This window comes from Terrapene carolina, unplaced genomic scaffold, assembly GCF_002925995.2.
Source record: "Terrapene carolina triunguis isolate 2854851 unplaced genomic scaffold, T_m_triunguis-2.0 Scaffold33517, whole genome shotgun sequence".
Lineage (NCBI taxonomy): Eukaryota > Metazoa > Chordata > Testudines > Emydidae > Terrapene > Terrapene triunguis.
The window spans coordinates 258,053-281,671 of record NW_020697868.1 but is presented as its reverse complement, the minus strand read 5'-3'; the positions used below and the strand labels follow the sequence as shown (position 1 = coordinate 281,671).

At 52.7% G+C, this 23,619-nt stretch overlaps 1 protein-coding gene across 1 annotated transcript in view; it reads right to left on the bottom strand.

Moving 5' to 3' along the window:
- The window catches only part of LOC112125254 (deleted in malignant brain tumors 1 protein-like), a gene marked incomplete at its 3' end in the record, with an annotated part of 43,587 nt that extends 20,342 nt beyond the window's left edge, over window positions 1–23,245 (bottom strand). The window contains exons 1-8 of the mRNA XM_029914205.1: window positions 23,110–23,245; window positions 22,489–22,818; window positions 21,351–21,680; window positions 14,826–15,155; window positions 9,408–9,737; window positions 5,735–6,064; window positions 3,322–3,651; window positions 280–609 (exon numbers count right to left, since the gene is read on the bottom strand). Coding sequence (XP_029770065.1) covers window positions 280–609; window positions 3,322–3,651; window positions 5,735–6,064; window positions 9,408–9,737; window positions 14,826–15,155; window positions 21,351–21,680; window positions 22,489–22,818; window positions 23,110–23,245 — 2,446 coding nt within the window. The remainder of the gene's footprint in view (window positions 1–279; window positions 610–3,321; window positions 3,652–5,734; window positions 6,065–9,407; window positions 9,738–14,825; window positions 15,156–21,350; window positions 21,681–22,488; window positions 22,819–23,109) is intronic.
- Window positions 23,246–23,619: the final 374 nt, after the last annotated feature.

The following is a 23,619-nucleotide window of genomic DNA, read 5'->3' as shown; positions in this document are numbered from 1 at the left end:
CCAGCAGGCACAGACAAGGCTTCCTCATGCCAGGGGCCCTTGGCACCGCATTGAGCCCACGCCCCATTCCCTACAGCACAGGCCCATAGAACGGCACAAGAGAATTAGGGTCAGCACCAACTGTGAGAGGAGCCCCTTACTTAAACCGCCATATTGCTCCCTGAAGCTCAGGCCCCAAAGCACCATGGTGGGGTCAGCACTGGCTGTGAGGGGACAATACCCCATAATGAACTTCCCACCCTGCTCCCTGCAACACACATAGTAGTGGAAGAAGTTTACCTGAGCACACAACTCCGGCATCTTCTCCGTGGGTGCAGTTATTGTCTCCCCAAGGACGAGCCCTGCAATCGGAGAGGGCAGCTTCTGTCCCTATGCAGTGAACGTCATCCAGCCAGATACGGTCTGATCCTCGCCCAAATCTAGCCCCTCCTGGGGCTGATAACGCCATCCCACAGCCCAGCTGCCTGCACACGACTCCAGCATTAGTTATGTCCCAGCTCTCATCACACACGGTTCCCCACTGCTGGTTGTGAAGCACCTCGACCCTACCAGCGCAGCGACTCGGGCCTTTAACCAGTCGGAGCTGACCCACTTCTGAAATGCCAGAATCTGCAAAGCTCAAAGGGAATAAACACTCAGGGAGGTTCCTGTGCATCTGATCAGTAGAGATGCTGGGGGATGTAGTCCCTCCCAATGACAGGTCCGAATAACTTCTGCAACTGCCCAAATAAATCTGTTAGTCTTTAAGGTGCCACCGGACTCGTTGTTGTTTTTGTGGATACAGACTAACACAGCTACCCCCTGATACTTGATCCATCTGGGTGTGGGGTCACATGCCCCCCATCCCCACCCCCGAGCTGCTGCGTGGCTTATACCTAGCATGTTCATTCAGCCCTCCCACTATCGGCAGTTACGGGTTGTCTCTGGTGCTGGACCTGTGTTTCTCCAGCAGTGAGGAGATAAGTGAGCATCAACACCAGAAACAGAAAGGCTAGAGGAGGTTCGAGGAAAATGTCATTCTCAGAAAGTGCGGAATACCTGAAACATTTCATTTCAAACTCGGGCGGTCGATTAATCACAGTTAACTCACACGATCAACAGAAAAAAGTGAATCACAATTTAAAAAAATTATTTTAATCTGTAGGGGGCGGCTGCCCCACTCCATGAGGAAAAGGGCTGGGACAGGCCAGAGAGGCTGCACAGACCAGCAGCCAATCAGGGAAGGCCTGTGGAGAGCCAATCAGGGCCAAGGAAGAGGCAGCCAATCAGGGCCGGGCTGGGTCCTATACAAAGGCTGCCTAGCAAAGGAGAAAGCAGTCTCTCTCTGACTAGCAAGGGAGAAGGACTGGGTCCTGAGGAAAGGAGGTAGCACCTTAGACAGAGCAGTGCTGGGCAGGCTCCAGGAAGCAGAGGAGAGCTCCGACCTAGTTACCTGCCAGGCTGCCCCTGCTAAAAAGGGTCGACAAGGTGCACAGGGCCAAAGGGGAAGTGGCCCAGGGAAGATAGATGGACAAGAGGGGAGAGAAGGAGGGCAGAGAGAGGCTGCCACTAGAGGGTCCCTGGATCGGGATCAAGAGTAGCGGGTGGGCCTGGGTCCCCCCCTTACCCCTTTGCACTGCACCTGGCCACGGAGGGGCTAGACTTTGGGGTTGCAGTTGGCCACTGAAGCAGGTGGAAGCCAAAGGCTGTCGTTAACCACCCCCGCCCCCGGAAGGGGGTGAGGGTGGAGTAGTGGGCACTGCCAGAGGGCAGTGTCCTGGAGCGGACACCGCCGAGCGGGGAGCAACGCGGTTCCTAAACCAGCAGAGCAGACCACGGGCGAGAAACCACACTCAGAGTAGCTGACAAGAGCTAATCCCTGGAGCAACCAGCAGGAGGTGCCAGCGGTGGTGAGTCCTGACCCCATCACATAATCACACTGTTAAACAATAGAATTCCAATTGAAATTTATTACATATTTTGGATGTTTTTCTAAGTTTTCAAGCATTTTGATTTCAATTACAACACAGAATACAAAGTGTACTGTGCTCACTAGTTATTATTATTTTGGATTACAAATATTTGCACTGTAAACATGATAAAAGAAATCGTATTTTTCAATTCACCTCATAAAAGTACTGTAGTGCAATCTCTTTCTCGTGTAAGTGCAAAATACAAATGTAGATTTTTTTGTTGCATAATTGCACTTAACAATGTAAAACTTAGAGCCTACACGTCCACTCACTCCTACTTCTTGTTCAGCCAATCGCTAAGACAAACAACTTTGTTTACATATATGGGAGATAATGCTGCCTGCTTCTTATTTTCAGTGTCACCAGAAAGTTAGAAGAGGTGTTCGCATGGCACTTGTGCAGCTGGCATGTTATTTACGTGCTGGATATGCTAACCACTCATATGCCCCTTCATGCTTCAACCACCATGGTGATAACGCTCGTTAAATAAATAATGTATTAATTTAATTTGTGACTGAAATCCTTGGGGGAGAATTGTGTATCTCCTGCTATGTATTGTGTATTGTAATTGAATTCAATATATTTGCAAAATGGAGAAAACATCCCCCCAAAATTAAAATAAATGGTATTCTATTACTGTGCAAAGGCACGATTAATCACGATACATTTTTTTTTTTGTCACTTAACAGCCCTACTCCCCACCAGTGCCATGCAGCCACTTCTGGGGTGGAACAGGGCAGCTGAGAGATCAGGCACAGAAAAGTATGGGCTGTGTAGGAGAGGGAATGAGGAAGAACCCTGTCTCCAGTCACAGCAGTGGGGGATATTACAGGTTCAGAGGTAATTAGCTGAGATGGAAATCACCCGGAGTGGCAGGGGTAGGAAACCCACATAAAGGGATCCCTGAGCATCTGCAGGCTCCATTTGACCCCAAATCCCACAAATGGGATCTACGGTTACCCAGTGCCCCATTGTGCTGTAGTGGGACGGGGGGATCAGAGCGATCAGTGACGGGGAGGGTCTCTCACTGAGGCGCACGTACTGCTCACTGCAGCGCAGGACCTAAGTGATGTACTGGGCACTGGGGACAGCATTGACTTCGAGGACAGAGAGCCCCCTACTGAGCGGCCATCCTACTCCTTGCAGCACAGGCATGTAGAACTATGTGGGGGAAATGGGGTCAGCACTAACACTATGGGAAGAGCGACACTTACTGTGACCCCGAACCGGCTCCCTGCAGTACAGGCCCTTAGCACCATGCTGGGGCACTGGGGTCAGCGCTGACTCAGACAGGAGAGCTGGGTCTGTGCTGAAAGCTTCCCAGCCCGATCCCTGCACCACCCACAGTGACGTGATGGACGAGGGTTACCTGAGCAGTCAACACCAGCATCTTCTCCGTGGGTACAGTTATTGGCTCCCCAAGGCCGAGCCCTGCAATCGGAGAGGGCAACTTCTGTCCCTGTGCAGTTGACATTATTCAGCCAAATATGGTCAGATCCTTGCCCAAAATGAGCCCCAACTGGGGCTGATAACGCTGTCCCACAGCCCAGCTGCCTGCACACGACTCCGGCATCCTGTAAGTCCCAGCTGTCATCACACACGGTTCCCCACTGCTGGTTGTGAAACACCTCGACTCTCCCAACACAGCGACTCAAACCGTTCACCAGTCGCAGCTGAGTCACTTCTGAGATGCTGGAGTCTGCAAACACCCAAGGGAATAAACAGTCAGGGAGGTTCTTGGGCCTCTGATCTCTCCTGTCGCTGGGGAACATAGCGCTTCCCGCCAACGGGTCTGACCGGTCTCTGCACACAGCCACTGCCTGTCAAGGGCTCCCCACCACTGACCAGGCTAATCACTTGGGCAATGTTGAAGTTTTTCCACTCCCCTACCAGCCAGCTGGACTTCAGTCTGATCGACTGCTCCCACTAGAGCACTTAATGAAAAAGATCACCCCCTGCACTGCTGGCAGGAACCTCCTGGGGAGCAGATATACACCCTCACTCCTGGCGCTGGTATTCGCTCCAGTGGGATTCTGTGCAGTGCTGCAGGGCAGACGCTGGCATAAGCATCTTGGTGATTGGGAGCTGAACACAGTCACCCGTGCCATTAGTGGTTGCCTTAGCCTGACATCAGCATCGAATTTACAGGAACCTGCTGCGCACCAGGCTGACAATGGTTCCGACCAGTGCAGAGGCAATGAACACTCCCTACAAGCAGATCGGCCCCCTCCTGAAGCAAACACCTGCCCCTGCAGTTCCTCCTGACTTGCCACGACTGACTTGGCAACATCGTTTTGTGGCAGCCATTGCTGCACTTGTGTCTAGTGCTGCCAGCCCAGATGAATGATGGCAGAGCTTAGCTGACAGCTGTGTCCTCACAGAGGGGCAGCAGCTCTGGGATGGAGAGACTGGCGTGCTGATGAATATCAGAAGCCCTAACTTCTATCTCCCTATTTGCAACCTGGGATGCAGATCCTGGACTAGGCTTAATGGGCCCCTGACTGGACTGGCCAGAGGGACTGCTGCAATGCAGAGATTTGGCTTAGACCGATCTTCTCACTGTGCCTGTGGGGCAGCAATACAGACAGTCATATGTGGTGGAGGAGAGCCACTTCCCAATGTACCCTGGGATAGGGGTTTTGTTCATGGTTTTACCTGTTTCTGGCATTAGTCATCAGGGCCAGCACAACTACAAATGGAGAGAGCCCCTGAGGCTGGGCAGTTACCCTGCTCTGGCCCTGAAAGGGTTAAAAGCCAGCCCTTGGGGAGGCCTGGGGCTGAGAGCCAATGAGTATAGGCTGATTGGGAATGCAGCCACAGCTGGGGCCACGCCCAATTAGGAGACAGCTGGCCCTATAAAAGGGCTCCCTCCAGCTTTGGAGAGAGAATGGCTTTGGAGAGAGAATGACTGGTAGCTCAGGGAGCAGAGCAGAGCAGAGCAGAGCAGAGCAGAGCAGAGCAGAGGAAAGGCAAGGCAAGGCAAGGCAAGGCAAGGCAAGGCAAGGCAAGGCAAGGCAAGAGGAGCTGGGGAGCTCCAGCCTGGCAAATCCCCAGGCTGCAGGCCTAGTTAAAGGCCAAAACAGGTACTGGGGTTGCAGAGGCTGCAGCCCGGGGTGAGGCAGAGGCAACTGGTCCAACCCCCTTGCCAATGATGAGTGGCCTTTTACAGACTGCGGTTTGCCCCAGTGAGCGGGGGCTAGATGATGACTGCAGGAGCCACTAAGGCAAGGTGGGTATAAAGGGTGGGGGTTCCTCTGGGAGGGGAGACCCAGTGTGTGGGGGTACTGCAGTGGGCAGAACCCCAGGATATGGGGCACCAGGGTCCGGCAGGGACACGGGGGCCTGAGGCAAGCGAGATATCAGCCAGTAGAGGGCATTCTAGAGAATGAAGAACTAATTCCCAAGATGACCAGCAGGAGGCACCACGCAGGGCAGTCTAGATTCAATACAGCCCCCTACTGACACCCCCTACCTGCAGCACAGGCCACCTAGCACCGCACTAGGGCACTGGGGCCAGCACTGACTTACTGGGGATAGCATGAGTGTCCCGTACTGAGCCCCCACACCGTTCCCTGCAGCACAGGCCCATAGAACCGCACAGGGGAATTAGGGACAGCACAGACTGAGAGGAGAGCGCCCCCTACAGGAACCGCCATATTGCTCCCTGAAGCACAGGCCCCAAGCACCATGCTGGGGTCAGCAGTGACTGTGAGGGGACAATGCCCCATAATGAGCTTCCCACCCTCCTCCCTGCAACATTCATGGTGGCAGACGAAGGTTACCTGAACACACAACACCGGCATCTTCTCCATGGTTACAGTTATTGTCTCCCCAAGGCTGAGCCCTGCAATCGAAGAGGGCAGCTTCTGTCCCTTTGCAGATGACGTCATCCAGCCATATACGGTCAGATCCTTGCCCAAATCGAGCTTTCCTAGGGGCCGATAACGCCGTCCCACAGCCCAGCTGCCTGCACACGACTCCAGCCTCAGTTATGTCCCAGCCGTCATGACACACGGTTCCCCACTGCTGGTTGTGAAGCACCTCGACTCTCCCAGCACAGCGACTTGGGCCATTCACCAGTCGGAGCTGATCCACTTCTGAAATTCCTAAGTCTGCAAAGCCCCAAGGGAGTAAACACTCAGGGAGGTTCCTGTACATCTGATGACTAGTGATGCTGGGGGATGTAGTCCCTCCCAATGACAGGTCTGAATAACCTCTGCAACTGCCTATTTGGGGTTCATTCCCCGTCAATTTATTGCAGTTAACTCATGCAATCAACTCAAAAAATTAAGCATGATTAAAAAAATTAATCACTATTAATCGCAGTTTTAATCACACTGTTAAATAATAGAATACCAATTGAAATAAATTAAATATTTTGGATGTTTTTCTATGTTTTCAAATATATTGATTTCAATTACAACTCAGAATACAATGTGTACAGTTCTCATTTTATATTATTACAGTTAAGGTTGTTTTATCCGGCATGTTGGGGTAATGCTGAGGGGGGTGTTCTGGTAAATGAAAAATGCCGGTTGGGAAGGAGTGCAGGGCTGGGGGTTGGGGCACGGGAGGGGGTGTGGAGCACGGGCTCTGGGAGGAAGTTTGGGTGCAGGAGGGGGCTCGGGGCAGGCTGTTGGGGCGTGGGATAGGGTGCAGGGTGCCAGACTCATCGGACAGCGCCCCACAAGCAGCAACTTGTCCTGGCTTCTCTTAGGCAGAGGCGAAGCAGGGGGCTTGGCACCCTCCCTCCGCCCACAGGCGCCGCCCCCGCAGCTCCCATTGGCCATGGTTCCCAGCCAATGGGAGCTGTGCAGCTGGCACTGGAGGGGAAGCACGCAGAGCAGCCTGTTGCACCTCCTCCACTTAGGAGCAGCTGGAGCCCGGGAAAAGTCGCCACTTGCGGGGAGCCATCCGAGGTGCGTGGCCCCCGGATCCAACACCCTGCACCCCCTCCCGTGTACTAAGCCCACTCCCACATTCAAAGTCCCTTCCAGAGTCCTTGCTCTGCACCCCCTCCTGCACCCCAACCCCTTCCGGCCCCGCGCCAACCGGACTATAAACCAGCATTTCATTGAAGATCAGAAATGCCAATTTATAGAGCTTTCCAGTTGGTGTAGCGTCGGATAAAACAGCTTTTACTGTATTTTGGATTACATATATTACCACTGTTAAATGGTAAAAAAATAGTATTTTTCAATTCACCTTATACAAGTACTGTAGTGCAATCTCTTTATTATGAAAGTGCAACTTACAAATGTAGATTTTTTTTGTTACATGACTGCACTCAGAAAAAAAAAACGTAGAGCCTACACATTCTCTCAGTCTTACTTCTTGTTCAGCCAATTGCTCAGAGAAACAAGTTTGTTTACATTTACAGGAAACAATCCTGCCTGCTTCTTATTTGCAACGTGACCCGAAAGTGAGAAGAGGCATTCGCCTGGCACTTTTGCAGGTGGCACTGCAAGATATTTACGTGCCACATGTGCTAAATATTCATATGCCTCTTCACGCTTCGGCCACCATTCCAGACGACATGCTTCCATGCTGATGAAGCATGCTGGTGAAGCACTGGAATGGGTGACCTAGGGATTTGGTGGAATCTCCATCCATAGAGGTTTTTAAGGCCCGGCTTGACAAAGCCTTGGCTGGGATGATTTAGTTGGTGTTGGTCCTGCTTTGAGCAGGGAATTGGACTAAATGACCTCCTGAGGTCTCTTCCAAACCTAATATTCTATGATTCTATAATGCTCATTAAAAAAGTAATGTGTTAATTTAATTTGTAACTGAAATCCTTGTAGGGAAAATTGTGTATCTCCTGCTATGTATTTTACCTGCCTTCGGCCATATCTTTCATGTTACAGTAGTCTAGGATGATGACCTAGCACATGTTGTTTGTTTTAAGAACACCTTCACTGCAGATTTGACAAAATACAAAGAAGTACCAATGAGAGATTTCTAAAGCTAGCTACAGCACTCAACCCAAGGTTTAAGAATCTGAAGCACCTTCCAAAATCTGAGAGGCACGAGGTGTGGAGCAGGCTTTCAGAAGTCTTAAAAGAGCAACACTCCAATGCAGAAACTACAGAACCTGAACCACCAAAAAAGAAAATCAAACTTCCCCTGGTGGCATCTGACTCAGATGATGAAAATGAACATTTGTCAGTCTACACTGCTTTGGATCGTTATCGAGCAGAACCCATCATCATCATGGACACATGTCCTCTGGAATAGTGGTCAAAGCATGAAGGGACATATGAATTTTTTAGCGGATCTGGCACGTAAATATTTTGCAACACCGGCTACAACAGTGCCATGTGAATGCCTGTTCTCACTTTCAGGTAACATTATAACAAGAATTGTCTGAGCGATTGGCTGAATGAGATGTAGGACTGAATGGACTTGTAGGATCTAAAATTTTACATTGTTTTATTTTTGATTGCAGTTATTATTTGTAAATAATTCTACGTTTGTAAGTTCAATTTCTCTGATAAAGAGCTGGCACTACAGTACTTATATGAGGTGAATTGAAAATACTATTTCTTTTGTTTCTTTTTCACAAATATTTGTACTTAAATGTAAAGTGAGCACTGTACACTTTGAATTCTGAGTTGTAATTGAAATCAAAGTAGAAAATGTAGAAAACATCCAAAAAATTTGAAATAAAGGGTTTTCTCTTATTGTGTAGTGGAGCAATTAATTGCACGATTAATCATGATTAATCTTTAATCTCACAATTAATCAAAATTAATTTTTTAATAACTTGACAACCCTACTCCCCACCAGTACCATGCAGCCACCTGTGGGGTGGAACAGGGTAGATGAGAGACAGAGCACAGAAACTCATGGGCTGTGTAGGAGAGGAAGTGAGGAAGAACCCTGTCTCCAGTCACAGCTGTCGGGGATGTTACAGGTTCAGGGGTAATTAGTTGAGAATGTAAATCACCCGGAGTGACAGTGATAGGAACCCACTCTTCATAAAGGGGTCCCTGAGTGGCTGCAAGATCCATTCAACCCCGAATCCCACAAATGGGATCTATGGTTACCCAGCACCCCATTTTGCTGTAGCAGGGCAGGGGAATCAGAGTGATCAGCGACGGGGAGGGTCTCTCACAGAGGTGCACGGACTGTTCCCTGCAGTGCAGGCCCTAAGTGCTGTGCTTGGGCACTGGGGACAGCACTGACTTCGAGGGGAGCACACCCCCTACTGAGCCCCCATCCTGCTCCCTGCAGCACAGCCATGTAGAACTGTGTGGGGGAAAATGGGGTCAGCACTGACACCATGGGAAGAGCGAGTTACTGTGACCCCGAACCGGCTCCCTGCAGTACAGGCCCTTAGAACCATTCCGGGGCACTGGGGTCAGCGCTGACTCAGACAGGAGAGCTGGGTCTGTGCTGAAAGCTTCCCAGCCCAATCTCTGCAGCACTGACAGTGATGTGATGGATGAAGGTTACCTGAGCACTCAACTCCAGCATCTTCTCCATGGGTACAGTTATTCTCTCCCACAGGCCGAGCCCTGCATTGGGTGAGGGTAACTTCTGTCCCTGTGCAGTTGACGTCAGCCAGCCAGATAGGTTCAGATCCTTGCCCAAAGTGAGCCCTGGTGGGGGCTGATAGCACCATCCCGCAGCCCAGCTGCCTGCACACGACTCCAGCATCCTGTAAGTCCCAGCTGTTATCACACACGGTTCCCCACTTCCTGTTATGAAATACTTCAACTCTCCCAGTGCAGCGACTCGAACCGTTCACCAGTCGGAGCGGAGCCACTTCTGAGATTTTGGAAGCTGCAAACACCCAAGGCAATAAATACTGAGGGAGGTTCCTGTGTATCTGATCTCTCCTGTTTCTGGGGAATGTAGCATCTCCTGCTGACTGGTCTGACCAGTCTCTGCACACAACCACTGCCTGTCAAGTTCTCCCCACCACTGACCAGGCTAATCACTTGGGCAATGTTGAAGTTTGTACACCCCCCTACCAGCCAGTTCTCACCTAGTTAGGCTGTCACTTAATTAGGCAGACCGGACTGCAGTCTGTCCTACTGCTCCCATTAGAACAAAATGAAAAAGATCACCCCCTGCATTGCCTTGATGCAGAAGCTGGCGGAAAACTCCTGGGAACCAGATTTACACCCTCACTTCTGGAGCGGATATTCTCTCCAGTGCTATACTGTGCAGTGCTGCGGGGCAGACGCTGGCATAAGCATCTTGATGATTGGGAGCTGAACAGTCACCCGTGTCATTAGTGGTTGCCTTAGCCTGACATCAGCATCGAAATTACATGTGTTGGCTCCATAGCTCCCTGAAAACGTCACCCAGAGTCCATCCCCCTTAGAACTGCCTGGAGCACAGGGACGCCTGGCAGGAACCTGCTGCGCACCAGGCTGACAATGGTTCTGACCAGTGCAGAGGCAATGCACACTTCCTACAAGCAGATCGGCCCCCTCCTGAAGCAAACACCTGCCCCTGCGGTTCCTCCTGACTTGTCACGACTGACTTGGCAACATCGTTTTGTGGCAGCCATTGCTGCACTCGTGTCTAGTGCTGCCAGCCCAGAACCAGTCTCAGATGAATGATGGCAGAGCTGGGCCGACAGCTGTGTCCCCACAGAGGGGCGGCAACTCTGGGATACAGAGACTGGCGTGCTGATGGATTTCAGAAGCCCTAACTTCTATCTGCCTATTTTCAACCTGAGATGAAGATCCTGGACTAATCTTAACAAGCCCCTGACTGGCCTGGCCAGAGGAATTGATACAGTGCAGAGATTTGAGTAAGCCCGATCTTCTCACTGTGCCTGTGGGGCAGCAATAGAGATAGTCACACACGAGGTGGAGGAGAGCCCCGTTGGAAGACTGGATCTTGAGGATGTAAACAAGGTGGGAATGAGCTCTCCCCTGACAGCTAGTGATGAGCTGGGGAGGGGGAAAGGCTTCAGGACCAGACTGTGTTTATATAAACACACCCACTCTGCCTAGTATCCAGCAGACAGAGCTGTGTTGGCTGGTGCTGGGTTACAAATCACTGCAGTACTTGAATGCAGGGGTAGTGAAATGTTGTTGTCCTGATTGTCTGAGTAAAGGCAGCAGAACTTTGCTTAGCCTGCCCTGACTGAGGAGGTCACCCACAACTGAACTGAACTCACTAACCAGGGGGCTCAGACACCAGACACATATCAATGGTGAGAGGGGGTGGAGATGGGTGTTCCTGCTGACGGGTGTGGGCTCCGTGTAAGAGATCTAAGCATGGTTTAATCTGCCTCTCACCACTCTTCAGATAGAGTTATTAACACTCCATTAAGACTCTTTTTTTTAAGTGATCACTAGAGCTGTGAGACAGTGTTTCTGCCCAGCCTGCTTCAGCACTGAGGTTTCCCCACTAAGAGCTGACAGTCACTGAGAGCTGGTTGGAGCCTCAGGAGAGCGACCTACAGAGGTTACAGTAGAGAGGCCGGGAGCAGCAGAAGGTGAGGTCCAGCAGAGTGGTGAGTGGCTAGTGGGTGGCATGTGAGGTCTCTACCAAAAGGCAGCAGCCCGCTGGTCGACCTAACGGGGGCAAGATATTTGTATGGGACATAATTGAAGAGAGATGTAAAATGTAGAATACGACACTCCAGAAGTGCTGAAGTGAAGCTTGTCACCAGCGCCATGGCAATCCCTTCGGCTGAGCCAATCAGCACATAGAACAAAGTACAGCCATGGAGACAGGCTATATTCACTGTCTGGGCCCAGTGGGGGTCTGAGAATTTACAAAGACAAAGGACCTTTGCACAAGTCTCTGAAGAGAGACCTCCTCCGGGAAGAGACAATGGTCTGTACCTACAAAGAAAGAGGAGAGGGGACAAGAGCTCCCTTTCACCCAGGAGGCGGCTGACAGCTTTTGTCTCAGGAACAGGAGATCACAGCCAAGCCTGGAGTAAAACCCTGGAAGGACTCTGGGGTGAGCATTGCTCTACCAGACAGAAAAGTATCTCATTCAACGAGTCTAGGCTCTAGTCTACGTGGTATGATTTTATTGGCCATGAAACCATTTCTTTCCAACCCTTCTCCTTGCTACCCATTGAATCTCTACACTCTGTGAAATCACTTGTCCTTCTTGTCACTATGAAGGGATCTAAGGCTGTGCGTTGATTGGGGCAGTGATGGGAGGTGGAGCTGGTCAGCTAGGGGCCCTGTTCCTTTGGGAGCAGCGGATCTGTCACTGCTTTGAGTGCCCAGTGGGGCAGGGGCTGGGTGATGCAGGGAGACAGGTGGAGGGCTGGGGGTGGAATGTGCCTATTGCCAACCTGGAGAGAGGCCACCCCATGAGGCCTCAAGGACATGGCCTGTGTGGCCTGTGGCCAGGAGAGTCAGGGAGCTGAACCCCAGTAGGCACAGACCAGGCTTTCTCATGCCAGGGGCCTATGGCACCACACTGGGGCATTGGTGTCAGCACAACTGCAAGGGGAAAGCACCCCGCACTGACAGGGCTGGCTTTAGGCCAATTCAGCCGATTCGGCTGAATTGGGCCCCGCGCTAAGAGGGCCCCGCACCACAGCTCTCCACCCCGCCCCCAGCTCACTTCCCCCTCCTCCCCTCCCCTGAATGCTCCGCCCCCTGCTCCTCCCGCTCCCCTGCTTCCCGCGAATCAGAGGTTCACGGGAAGTCTGAAAAGAAGCAGGGGCAGGCAGGCAGCACCAGATAAGCTGGGGTGGCGGAGGGCACGAGAAGGGCTCCGGGGAGGCACGGCCCATTCTCGCCCCGGTTCCAGCCGAGAGTGCCAGCCCCAGCGGCTCCGGCCCGGCTCGGCTCCAGCCCGGCCCCCGCGGTACGGCTCGGGTCCAGCCCGGCCCCCTCGGCTCGGGTCCGGCCCGGCCTGGCCCCTGCGGCTCAGGTCCGGCTCGGGTCCGGCCTGGCCCCCATGGCTCGGGTCCGGCACGGCCCCTGTGGCACGGCGCAGCTCGGGTCTGGCCCGGCCCCTGCGGCGCGGCGCAGCGCGGCTCGGGTCCGGCCCAGCCCCCTCGGCTCGGGTCCAGCTCAGCGCGGGCCTGGCCCCTGCGGCTCGGGTCCGGCCCGGCCCCCATGGCTCGGGTCCAGCACGGCCCCCGTGGCACGGCGCAGCTCGGGTCTGGCCCGGCCCCTGCGGCGCAGCGCGGCTTGGGTCCGGCCCGGCCCCCGCGGCTCGGGTCCGGCCCAGCCGGTGACTGGCCCCGGGCCGGACCCAAGCCCGGCAACCCCGGCAGGAGCGCGGCTCGTTTCCTGGGGGCGGGGCTTGCCACATGCCCCACCCCCAGGAATCGGGCCCCACTCTTTCTAAAGCTGGCCCTGCGTACTGACACCTCGTCCCCCTACCTTCAGCACAAGCCCCTTGTCACCGCACTAGGGCACTGGCGCCAGCACTGACTTCAAGGGGAGAGCGCCCCCTACAGAGCCCTCACCCTGCTCCCTGCAACACAGGCCCATAGAACCGCTCAGGAGAATTAGGGTCAGCACAGACTGAGAGGAGAGTGCCCCGTACTGGAACCACCATATTGCTGCCTGAAGCACAGGCCCCAAGCACCATGCTGGGGTCAGCACTAGGGTTACCATTAGTCCAGATTCTCCCGGACATGTCCGGCTTTTTAGGTTAAAAATAGCGTCCGGAGGGGAATTTGTTAATATATTAAAATGCCCGGCATTCTCCCCCCCCCTGCAGAGCACGGCGCGGGTGATAGGGCGGCCAGCTGGATTGAGCCACTCGCATGGTGCTCCAGCAGCCAGAGCCTCTCCTCCGCTTCCCCCTCCTCCTCTCCACTGCAGCTTAAAATCACTGGCCAGGTGGCTTCCGGCAGCTCTAGAGCTCCTCCCTCCTCCTCCTCCTCCCCCGCCCCTGCTGCCCAGCGTGCCGCTCCCTGGGGAGAGCCGGGGCACGGCTGTTCTAACCTGCTTTTGCAGGGGGGAGAGAACCGCCCCACAGCAGAGAAAACAGAGAGTTTAGCTCCTGTCTGGAACCCAGGTGTCCGTTTCCTCATGGGGCGCTGGTCACGCCCTCGCTGGAACGGAGCGGGGGCAGGGGGAGGGTGACTGCGGGGTACATGACCGATGGAAAGGACGCCTGGCAGCAGTAGCCGTGCCCAGCCTGGTGCTGGGCGCTGGGGGATAGATTTTGGGGATGATTTAAAAAAATAAAGCCCCAGACAGAAGATGGTTAGAGGCCTTGGGGGGTCCCCCCATTAATGTCTTCTGAAGTCTCCCCACCCCCAGGCCCTCTGAGCCAGTTGTGGCTATGTCCAGATGCCACCTGGAGTGTGCTGCGGAGCGGCACGGGTAAGGGAGCCAGGGGGTTGGAGAACTGGCAGGTGGGTTCTGGAGGGGGCAGTCAAGGGACAGGGAGTAGGGGAGGTTGGATGGGTTGGAGCTTCTGGGGGGGGCCTGTCAGAGGGCAGGGGTGTGGAGAGTGGTCGGAGCAGTCAGGGGACAGGGAGCAGTGGGGGTAGATGGGTTGGGGGTTCTCCGGGGGGCAGTCAGGGGACAGGGAGTGGTTGGATGGGTGTGGGAGTCCCGGGGATCTGTCTGGGGGCAGGGGTGTGGATAAGGGTCGGGGCAGTCAGGGGACAGGTAGGGGGTAAGGTCCTAGGGGGGCAGTTAGGGGCAGGGGTCCCAGGAGGGGGCAGTCAGGGGACAAGGAGCGGGGGGATTGGGGATTCTGAGGGGGGCAGTCAGGGAGCGGGAAGTGGGAGGGAGTGGATGGGGCAGGGTGGGGGCGGGGCAAGGGCGGGGCTAGGGCGGGGCTCCCCCCGTCCTCTTTTTTGATTGTTGAAATATGGTAACCCTAGTCAGCACTGGCTGTGAGGGGACAATGGCCTGCAGTGAGCTTCCCACCTTCCTCCAAGTAACACGCAGGGTGGTACATGAGAGTTACCTGAGCACACAACACCGGCATCTTGTCCATGGTTACAGTAACTGTCTCCCCAAAGCCGAGCCCTGCATTCGGAGAGGGCAACTTCTGTCCCTGAGCAGTGAACGTCAGCCAGCCAGATACGATCTGATCCTCGCCCAAATCGAGCCTCTCGTGGGGCTGATAACGCTGTCCCACAGCCCAGCTGCCTGCACACGACTCCAGCATCCTGTAAGTCCCAGCGGTCATCACACACGGTTCCCCACTTCTGGTTGTAAAGCATCTCGACTCTCCCAGCGCAGTGATTCGGGCCGTTCACCAGTCGGAGCTGAGCCACTTCTGAAATGCCAGAATCTGTAAAGCCCAAAGGGAATAATCACTCAGGGAGATTCCTGTGCATCTGATCACTAATGATGATGGGGAATGTAGAGCCTCTCACTGGCAGGTCTGAACAGCCTCCACACACAGCTACCACCTATCAGGGTTTCAATTCCCACCACTAATATGCAGCCACCATAGGGGTACAGCTGAGAAACAGGCGAGGGAAATCTGGCCCAGTCATTTAGGCAGGACATGGGAAAGAATTCTGTATCCAGTCACAACGGTGCCAAATGTTAAAGGTTCATGGCTCATCAGCTAAGATGCTAATTGGCCGGGGCAATGGGTTTAGGAGCCTGATGCTTGACAGAGTGACCCAGGGTCCCTACTCCTTGGGAATGGCTGCAAGCTCCATCTGGAAATGAATCTGATCAGCGGGATTCATTGATCCCAAGGTGCCCACTGTGACCACCTAGTCTGACCTCCTGTGTAGCACAGGCCAGAGACCTGCCCCAGAGTAATTCCTAGGGCAGATCTTTCAGACACATCCAATCCTCATTTAAAAATTGCCAGTGAGGGAGGATCCCCCACAGCCCTTGGTAAACTGTTCCAACAGTTAATAATCCTCATCAATACAAATTTGCACTTTATCTGTAATCTAAATTTGTCTCTCTTCAACTGTGAACCATCAGATCTTTTTAATCACTTGCCTGTTAGATTGAAGAATCCTTTATTATCACATTTCTGTTTCCCATGATGGTAATTATAGACTGTGCTCAAGTGACCCCTTCACCTTCTCTTTGTTAAACTAAACAGATTGAGCCCCTTGCATCTATCACCACAAGGCAGGTTTTCTAATCCTTTGATCATTCTCATGGCTCTTCTCTGAACCTTCTTAAATATATCAGCATAGTTCTTGAATTGTGGGCACCAGAACTGGATGTGACATTCTATACCTTGTGGGAGCGCCCTGTAACCCCCATATTCCTCATTTACATATAATTGTGATATTGCATATAAAGTAGGCCATGTGAGGTATCATGGGAAAGGTTATGATCTGCTGAAAGCCATTGTTCTATCTAAATATGTGTATCATTAATGCATATAATATTATAAGAAATTAGTTGTATAGTTTTCACTAAAATATGCTGTGGGTTTGGGAAGCACCCAGATACTAGCTCTCCAGAGACGATGACAAGAGAGCTAACAAACGCCCAGGTGGATGTCCAACAACCATCAACAGCCATTATCCAGCAACGGAGTTACAATTCAGAGACTCATCTGCATAAGACCACACCCGGGAAATTGCTCAACCTTGCCTGGGGACTCAGCAATGCCCACCAGACATGCCTGGACTTGTGTTCTCCAAGCACATAGAACTAAGGGTATAAAACAGAACACAGGGAGCCCATGCTTGGCCTTTTCTCCCCCGCCCCCCACCTATGTTGCAAGTAACAAGGACACTCAGAAGACTGAAGACTCCAACAGAGAAGACTGGCCCAGATTTCAAGGGTGAAATCTACGTACAATGAACTGCAATATCCAGTGGGGTGAGAAAAACTGCTTAACCTAGATATTGCCCAGTCTAATAGGGTTGAGAGTTTAGACTGTGTGCTTATATTTTATTTTATTTTGGTAACGAACTCTGATTTTTTGCTTATCACTTATAATCAATTAAAATCTATCTTTTGTAATCAATAAATTTGTTTAACTACACCTCTACCCCGATATAACGCTGTCCTCGGGAGCCAAAAAGTCTTACTGCATTATAGGTGAAACTGCATTATCTCGAACTTGCTTTGATCCACCGGAGTGCGCAGCCCCCCCCCCCACCCCGAATGCTGCTTTACCGCGTTATATCCGAATTCGTGTTATATTGGGTCACGTTATATCGGGGTAGAGGTGTATTTATCTTTACCACTAAGTTTGCCTGAAGTGTTTGGTAAATCTGCTCAGATTTACAAAGGCTGGAGTATATCCACTTTCCATTGATGAAGTGGTGAACCAATTAATAAATTTGCACTTCTTTTCTTGAGCAGTACAAGATGGTATATTCCTGAGGTACAAGGCTGGGAGCTGGGGGGATTGGGCTGGTACCTTTCTCAGTGTGATTCATGAGTGGCTCTGGGAGCATTCATGCAATCTATCTGGGTGTGGGGGCTCCACATGCGGTTGTGCTGAGTGATCACAGTGCCTGGAGGGGTTTGCTGCTTGTCACTAGCAAAGCATTGTGTGAGACAGCCCAGGCTGGAGAGAGTTAAGGGGACACAATGGTCCCACAGTCCCAGGTTGCACCCCGAGGATCCCGTCACACTTGACACAGGATTCCAGCAGCGTTCGCACCAGTGCAAACTATAGAGGTAAAATACCTCTCTACAGCTACTCAAGATTCCCCTGTGTATGCATTCCAGTATTGCATTAGTCCTTCTGGTCACAGTATCACTCTGGGAGCTCCTTTTCATCTGATTATCCACCCCCCACCCCCAAATCTTTCTCAGAGTCACTGCTTCCCAGGAGAGAGTCCCCATTCCTGTAAATATGGCCTGTGTTCTGTGTTCCTAGATGTATAATTTTACATTTGGTCATATTAAAAGGCATCTTGTTTGCTTGTACCCAGCTTACCTAGCTATTCAGATCACTCTGTGTCACTGACCTGTCCTGTTCTCTATTTACTAGTCTCCCACTTTTTGTGTCATCTGCAAACTTTCTGACTGATGTTTTTATGTTTTCTTCCAATTCATTGATAAAAATGATAGATAGCGTAAAGACAAGCAGTGATGCTGCAGGGCCCCAGTCAAAACACATTTCCCAATGATGATTCTCCATTCCCAATTACATTTTGAGACCAGTAAGTTGTTCAGTTTTTAATCCGTTTAATGTGTGACACATTGATTTTGCATCGTTCTTGTGCGGTGCCAAGTCGAATGCCTTACAGAAATCTGGAGAAACAAGGTGGGTGAGGTAATATCTTTCATTGGCCCAGCTTCAGTTGGTGAGACTGACAAGCTTTGGAGCTCACACAGAGCTCTTCTTCAGGTCTGGGCTCTGTGTGGTTGGAAAGCTTGTCTCTCTCACCAAGAGAAGTTGGTCCAATAAAAGACATTACCTCACCCACCTTGTCTCTCTCGTATCCTGGGACCAACATAGCTGCAACTACACTGCATACAAAAATGGCAGATGTCTAAGCAGAGCACATTCAGGGCTATGCCCTTAAGCAACCAAACCTCTCATCTCATCAAAATAAGATGAGGGAAAAGCAGTGGACGTGTTATTCCTTGACTTTAGCAAAGCTTTTGATACGGTCTCCCACAGTATTCTTGCCAGCAAGTTAAAGAAGTATGGGCTGGATGAATGGACTATAAGGTGGTGTGACAAAGTTCCTCCTCTACCTTGGTGGGTCCTCCGCTTATTGGCCGATTTTGCTCGCCTCAGAGATTCACAGTAGCCCTCAGTTTGGCCACTTTCGTGGCTCAAATCTGCCATTCACTCAGATAACCTCATCACTGGCCAGCATGGGGAAAAAAGAGTAAGAACAATCTTCACAGTTTCTGCTTCTCTACCATGTGAGTCGGGGAACAGCCCAGAGACCTTCCCCTCTGGTGGAACCTCCTGTGTTGGATCAGGAGTTGGAAGGTTTGGGGGGAACCTGGGCCCACCCTCGACCCCGGGTTACATCCCAGGGCCCTGTGGACTGCAGCTGTCTAGAGTGCCTTCTGGAACAGCTGCACGACAGCTACAATTCCCTGGGCTACTTCCCCATGGTCTCCTCCCAACACTTTCTTTGTCCTCACCACAGGACCTTCCTCCTGATGTCTGTTAATGCTTGTACTCCTCAGACCTCCAGCAGCACATCCTCTCACTCCCAGCTCCTTATGCACACCTCACTAACTGGAGTGAAAGCCTTTTTAAACCAGGTGTCCTGATTAGCTTTAATTAATTCTAGCAGCTTCCCAATTGGCTACAGGTGTCCTAATTAGCCTGCCTGCCTTAATTAGTTCTAGAAAGTTCCTGAGTTTTCTGGAATAGTCCCTGTTATCTTACCCAGGGAAAAGGGACCTGCTTAACCTGGAACTAATGTATCTACCTTCGACCACTTTCTTGTAGCCATTTGGCCTGACCCTGTCACGGTGGATAGAAAACTGGGTAGATTGTCGGGCTCAACGGGTAGTGATCAATGGCTCCATGTCTAGTTGGCAGCCGGTATCATGCAGAGTGCCCCAAGGGTCGGTACTGGGGCCGGTTTTGTTCAATACCTTCATTAATGATCTGGAGGATGGCGTGGATTGCACTCAGCAAGTTTGCAGATGACACTAAACTAGGAGGAGTGGTAGATACGCTGGAGGGTAGGGATAGGATACCGAGGGATCTAGACAAATTGGAGGATTGGTCCAAAAGAAATCTGATGAGGTTCAAAAAGAACAAGTGCAGAGTCCTGCACTTAGGATGGAAGAATCCCATGCACTGCTACATACTAGGGACCAAGTGGCTAGGCAGCAGTTCTACAGAAAAGGACGTAGGGGTTACAGTGGACGAGAAACTGGATATGAGTCAACAGTGTGCCCTTGTTGCCAAGAAGGATAACGGCATTTTGGTATAAGTAGGGGCATAGCCAGCAGATCAAGGGACGTGATCATTCCCCCCTATTCAACATTGGTGAGGCCTCATCTGGAGTACTGTGTCCAGTTTTGGGCCCCACACTACAAAAAGGATGTGGGAAAATTGGAAACACTCCAGCAGAGGACAACAAAATGATTCAGGGGCTGGAGCACATGACTTATGAGGAGAGCTGGGATTGTTTAGTCTGCAGAAGAGAAGAACAAGGGGGAATTTGATAGCTGCTTTCAACTACCTGAAAGGGGGTTCCAAAGAGGATGGATCTAGACTGTTCTGAATGGTAGCAGATGAGAGAACAAGCAGTAATGGTCTCAAGTTGCAGTGGGGGAGGTTTAGGTTGGATATTAGGAAAAACTTTTTCACTAGGAGGGTGGTGAAGCACGGGAATGGATTACCTAGGAAGGTGGTGGAATCTCCTTCCTTAGAGGTTTTTAAGGTCAGGCTTGACAAAGCCCTGGCTGGGATGATTTAGTTGGTGTTGGTCCTGCTTTGAGCAGGGGGTAGGACTAGATGACCTCCTGAGGTCCCTTCCAACTCTGATATTCTATGATTCTGTAGCGGGGTGGTTACCCCATTCCTTCCTGGCAGAGGGCTGCAGCTCTAAAAGCTGGGCTGATTGGGGAAGTAGCCACAGCTGGGCCATGCCCCAATCAGCCCACAGCTGGCTTGTATAAAAAGGCTGGGAGCCAGGCGCTCAGCAGTCTCTCTCTGTCTTCAGAGGGAGAAGGGCCTGGCTGCAGTGAGCTAGAGACAGAGTACCTGAGTGGAGCAGGGCTGGGAACATGCTGAGGAGCTGGGGAGCTCCAGCCTGGATAGCCCCAGGCAGCGGCCTAGTAGGAGGCCAAGGGGTACTGGAGGCTGCAGAGGGCAGCCCATAGGTAGGCCAAGGCAGCAGGTCAAAACCCAACCTTACCTGTGGCCTATACTGCAGTCTGCCCCAGGGAGCGGGGTCTAGTTGGTGACTGGCAGTGGCCTTATTCTGAGGTGAGGTAGGGATAGTGGGTGGGGGTTCCCCAGGGAAGGGAGACCCTAGTACTGTGGGGTGTACTGCCAGGGGGCAGCACCCCAGATAAAAGGGCACCGGGGTCCGGGAGGGACATGGGGCCAGAGGACAGGTGGATCACTGGCCTGCAGGGGGCGCTCCAGGATGCTGGAAGAGCTAATTCCCAGAAGTGACCAGCAGGAGGTTCCGCAGGGGTGAGTCCGCTCCTCTACAGATTCTAAGACACCAAGTGAGTCTGACTAGAACTCAATGGTCACTGAGCGCCCATAGTGCTGTAGTTGGGTGTGGGGATCAGAGTGAGCAGAGGTGGGAGAGGGGCTCTCACAGTGAGGTACACACCTCAGCCTGCAGCACGGTGGGGCATTGGGGTCAGCACTGACTCTGAGACAGGGCAGCCGCCTCCTGTGGTCCCCAAACTGCTCCCTGCAGCAAGGCCCTTAGACACGACCTGGGGCTTTGTGGTAACGCAGGAGTCTGCAGGGAGAGCAGGCTCTGCTGAGCCCCAGCACAGCATTTTGCATCAGGGTCAGAACTCACTGTGAGGGGAGAGCGCCCCAGTGAGTCCCTGAACTGCTTCTCACAGCACTCACAAGGGCATGAGGAAGGAGGGTTACCTGAGCACACAACACCGGCATCTTCTCCGTGGTTACAGTCATGGTCTCCCCAAGGCTTAGCCCTGCATTCGGAGAGGGCAGCTTCAGTCCCAGTGCAGGTAACCTCATCCAGCCAAATTGGGCCAGATCCTTGTCCAAATCGAGCCCAGCCTGGGGCTGATAACGCTGTGCCACAGCCCAGCTGCCTGCACACGACTCCAGCATCAGTTAAGTCCCAGCTGTCATCACACACTGTTCCCCACTGATGGTTATGAAGCACCTCAACTGTCCCAGCACAGCGATTGAGGCCGTTCACCAGTTGGAGAGGACCTGGGTCTGGAATGACCGAGTCTGCAAATGCAATAAACACTCAAGGAGATTCCTGTGCATCTGATCACAAGTGATGCTGATGAATGTATCTCCTACCACTGATGGGTGTGACTGGCCTCCTCACACAGCCACTGCATGTCAAGGGCTCAGTCCCCACCACTGACATGCTGCCACTTCTGGGGTGGCACAGGGCAGCTGAGAGTCAGGGCACAGAAATATGATGACTGTACAGATAGGAAGTTGCGGGAAATGTTGTGTCCAGTCAGAGCTGTGGGGGATGTTACAGGTTCAGGACTAATTGTCGGTGGTGCAAATTGTCCAGCATGGCTGAGTTAGGAGCCCAACTCTTGTCAAAGTGACCCCGGGTTTCTAGTCCCCAGGAGCGACTGAAAGCTCTGTTTGACACCAAGTCCCAGAGCTGGGATCCATGCTTCCCCAGCGCCGCATTGTGCCAGGGAGGGCTGGGGATGAGAGCGATCAGAGTGGGGAGAGGGCTTCTCACTGTGCCCCACACACCACCCTCTGCAGCGCGTGCTCCCGAGCTCTGCTCTGGGGGATTGAAATCATCACTGACTGTGAGACGAAAGAACTCTTGGCTGAGACCCATACCCTGCAGCACAGACCTTTTGTCAGCCAGCAGGAGGACTGGGGTCAGCCCAGACTGCTAGGGGAGAGTGCCTCCTACTGTGTTCCTAACCTGCTCCCTTCAGTACAGGCCCATAGTGCAGCGCTGGGGCACAGGAACTCAGACGGTGAACCAGGGGCTGGGCTGAAAGCTTCCTAATCCACTCCCTGCAGCACCCACCATGGCATGAGAGATGAGGGTTACCTGAGCACTCAACACCAGCATCTTCCATGTGGTTACAGTTATTCTCTCCCCAAGGCCTAGCCCTGCATTCAGAGAGGGCGGCTTCTGTCCCTGTGCAGTTAACCTCATCCAGCCAGATACGGTCAGTTCCCTGTCCAAAACGAGACCCACGTGGGGCTGATAACGCCGTCCCACAGCCCAGCTGCCTGCACACAACTCTGGCCTCAGTTAAATCCCAGCTGTCATCACACACGGTTCCCCACTGCTGGTTGTGAAGCACCTCGACTCTCCCAGCGCAGCGACTCGGGCCGTTCACCAGTCGGAGCTGAGTTAGTTCTGGGATGCCTGAGTCTGGAAATACCCCAAGGGGATAAACACTCAGGGATGGGCTAGAGGAAAGGAATATGGGGCTTTTCCCCTATAGTTTACTCTGTCTCCCATTCAGTCCCAGTGTGGCAGACTGGCTGGCTTAGGGGGGGCTGAGAATGGGACACTGGGAGGTCCCCTCTGGAGGTCACCAGCTCTGATCCATCCCCAGGCAGGGGGGAATGGCTGACTCATGGGATGGAGAATGGGACACAGGGTTTTTCCCCCCAGGGGACTCTGGCTCCAGTATAGTCTGTGCGAGGGGGATGAGCTGACACAGTATGTTGGGGGAAGGAGACCTGGGGCTTTTCCCCCGGAGGAAGGGCAGTGGCTGGCATCGGGGGAACAGGCACTGGGCTTTCACGTCTGGGGCCTTGGGTCCAAGCTGGTAGTTAGTGGAAGTCACAACCATTGCAGCTCTCTGATGCCCAAAATGTGAAATGAGCTGCTGGGGTTAATTCCCCCCCGTGACAGGACAGGTGTGTGCAGCCCAGGCCAGCCCTCAGTCTGAGTGGCTCCCAGGCGAGGGGCAAAGGACATAACTGGTCAGGAGACTGAACTGCCCTTTACCCCTGCTTTGGCTCCCTCCCTGTCTGTGCCCCGACGCCCCTGCCTGACCGGAGCCAATAGCAGCAGCCTCACGGGCCTTTAGTTCTGCTCCCCCAAAGCCTCCACTGGCCCTGACTGGGGCTGATTCAGCTCCTCCATATTCCACAGCACCCAGACAGACAGGGCCGGTCCCGTGCTGAACTGAGCACCCTCCTGTGGCGATGGCACCTCGGCAGC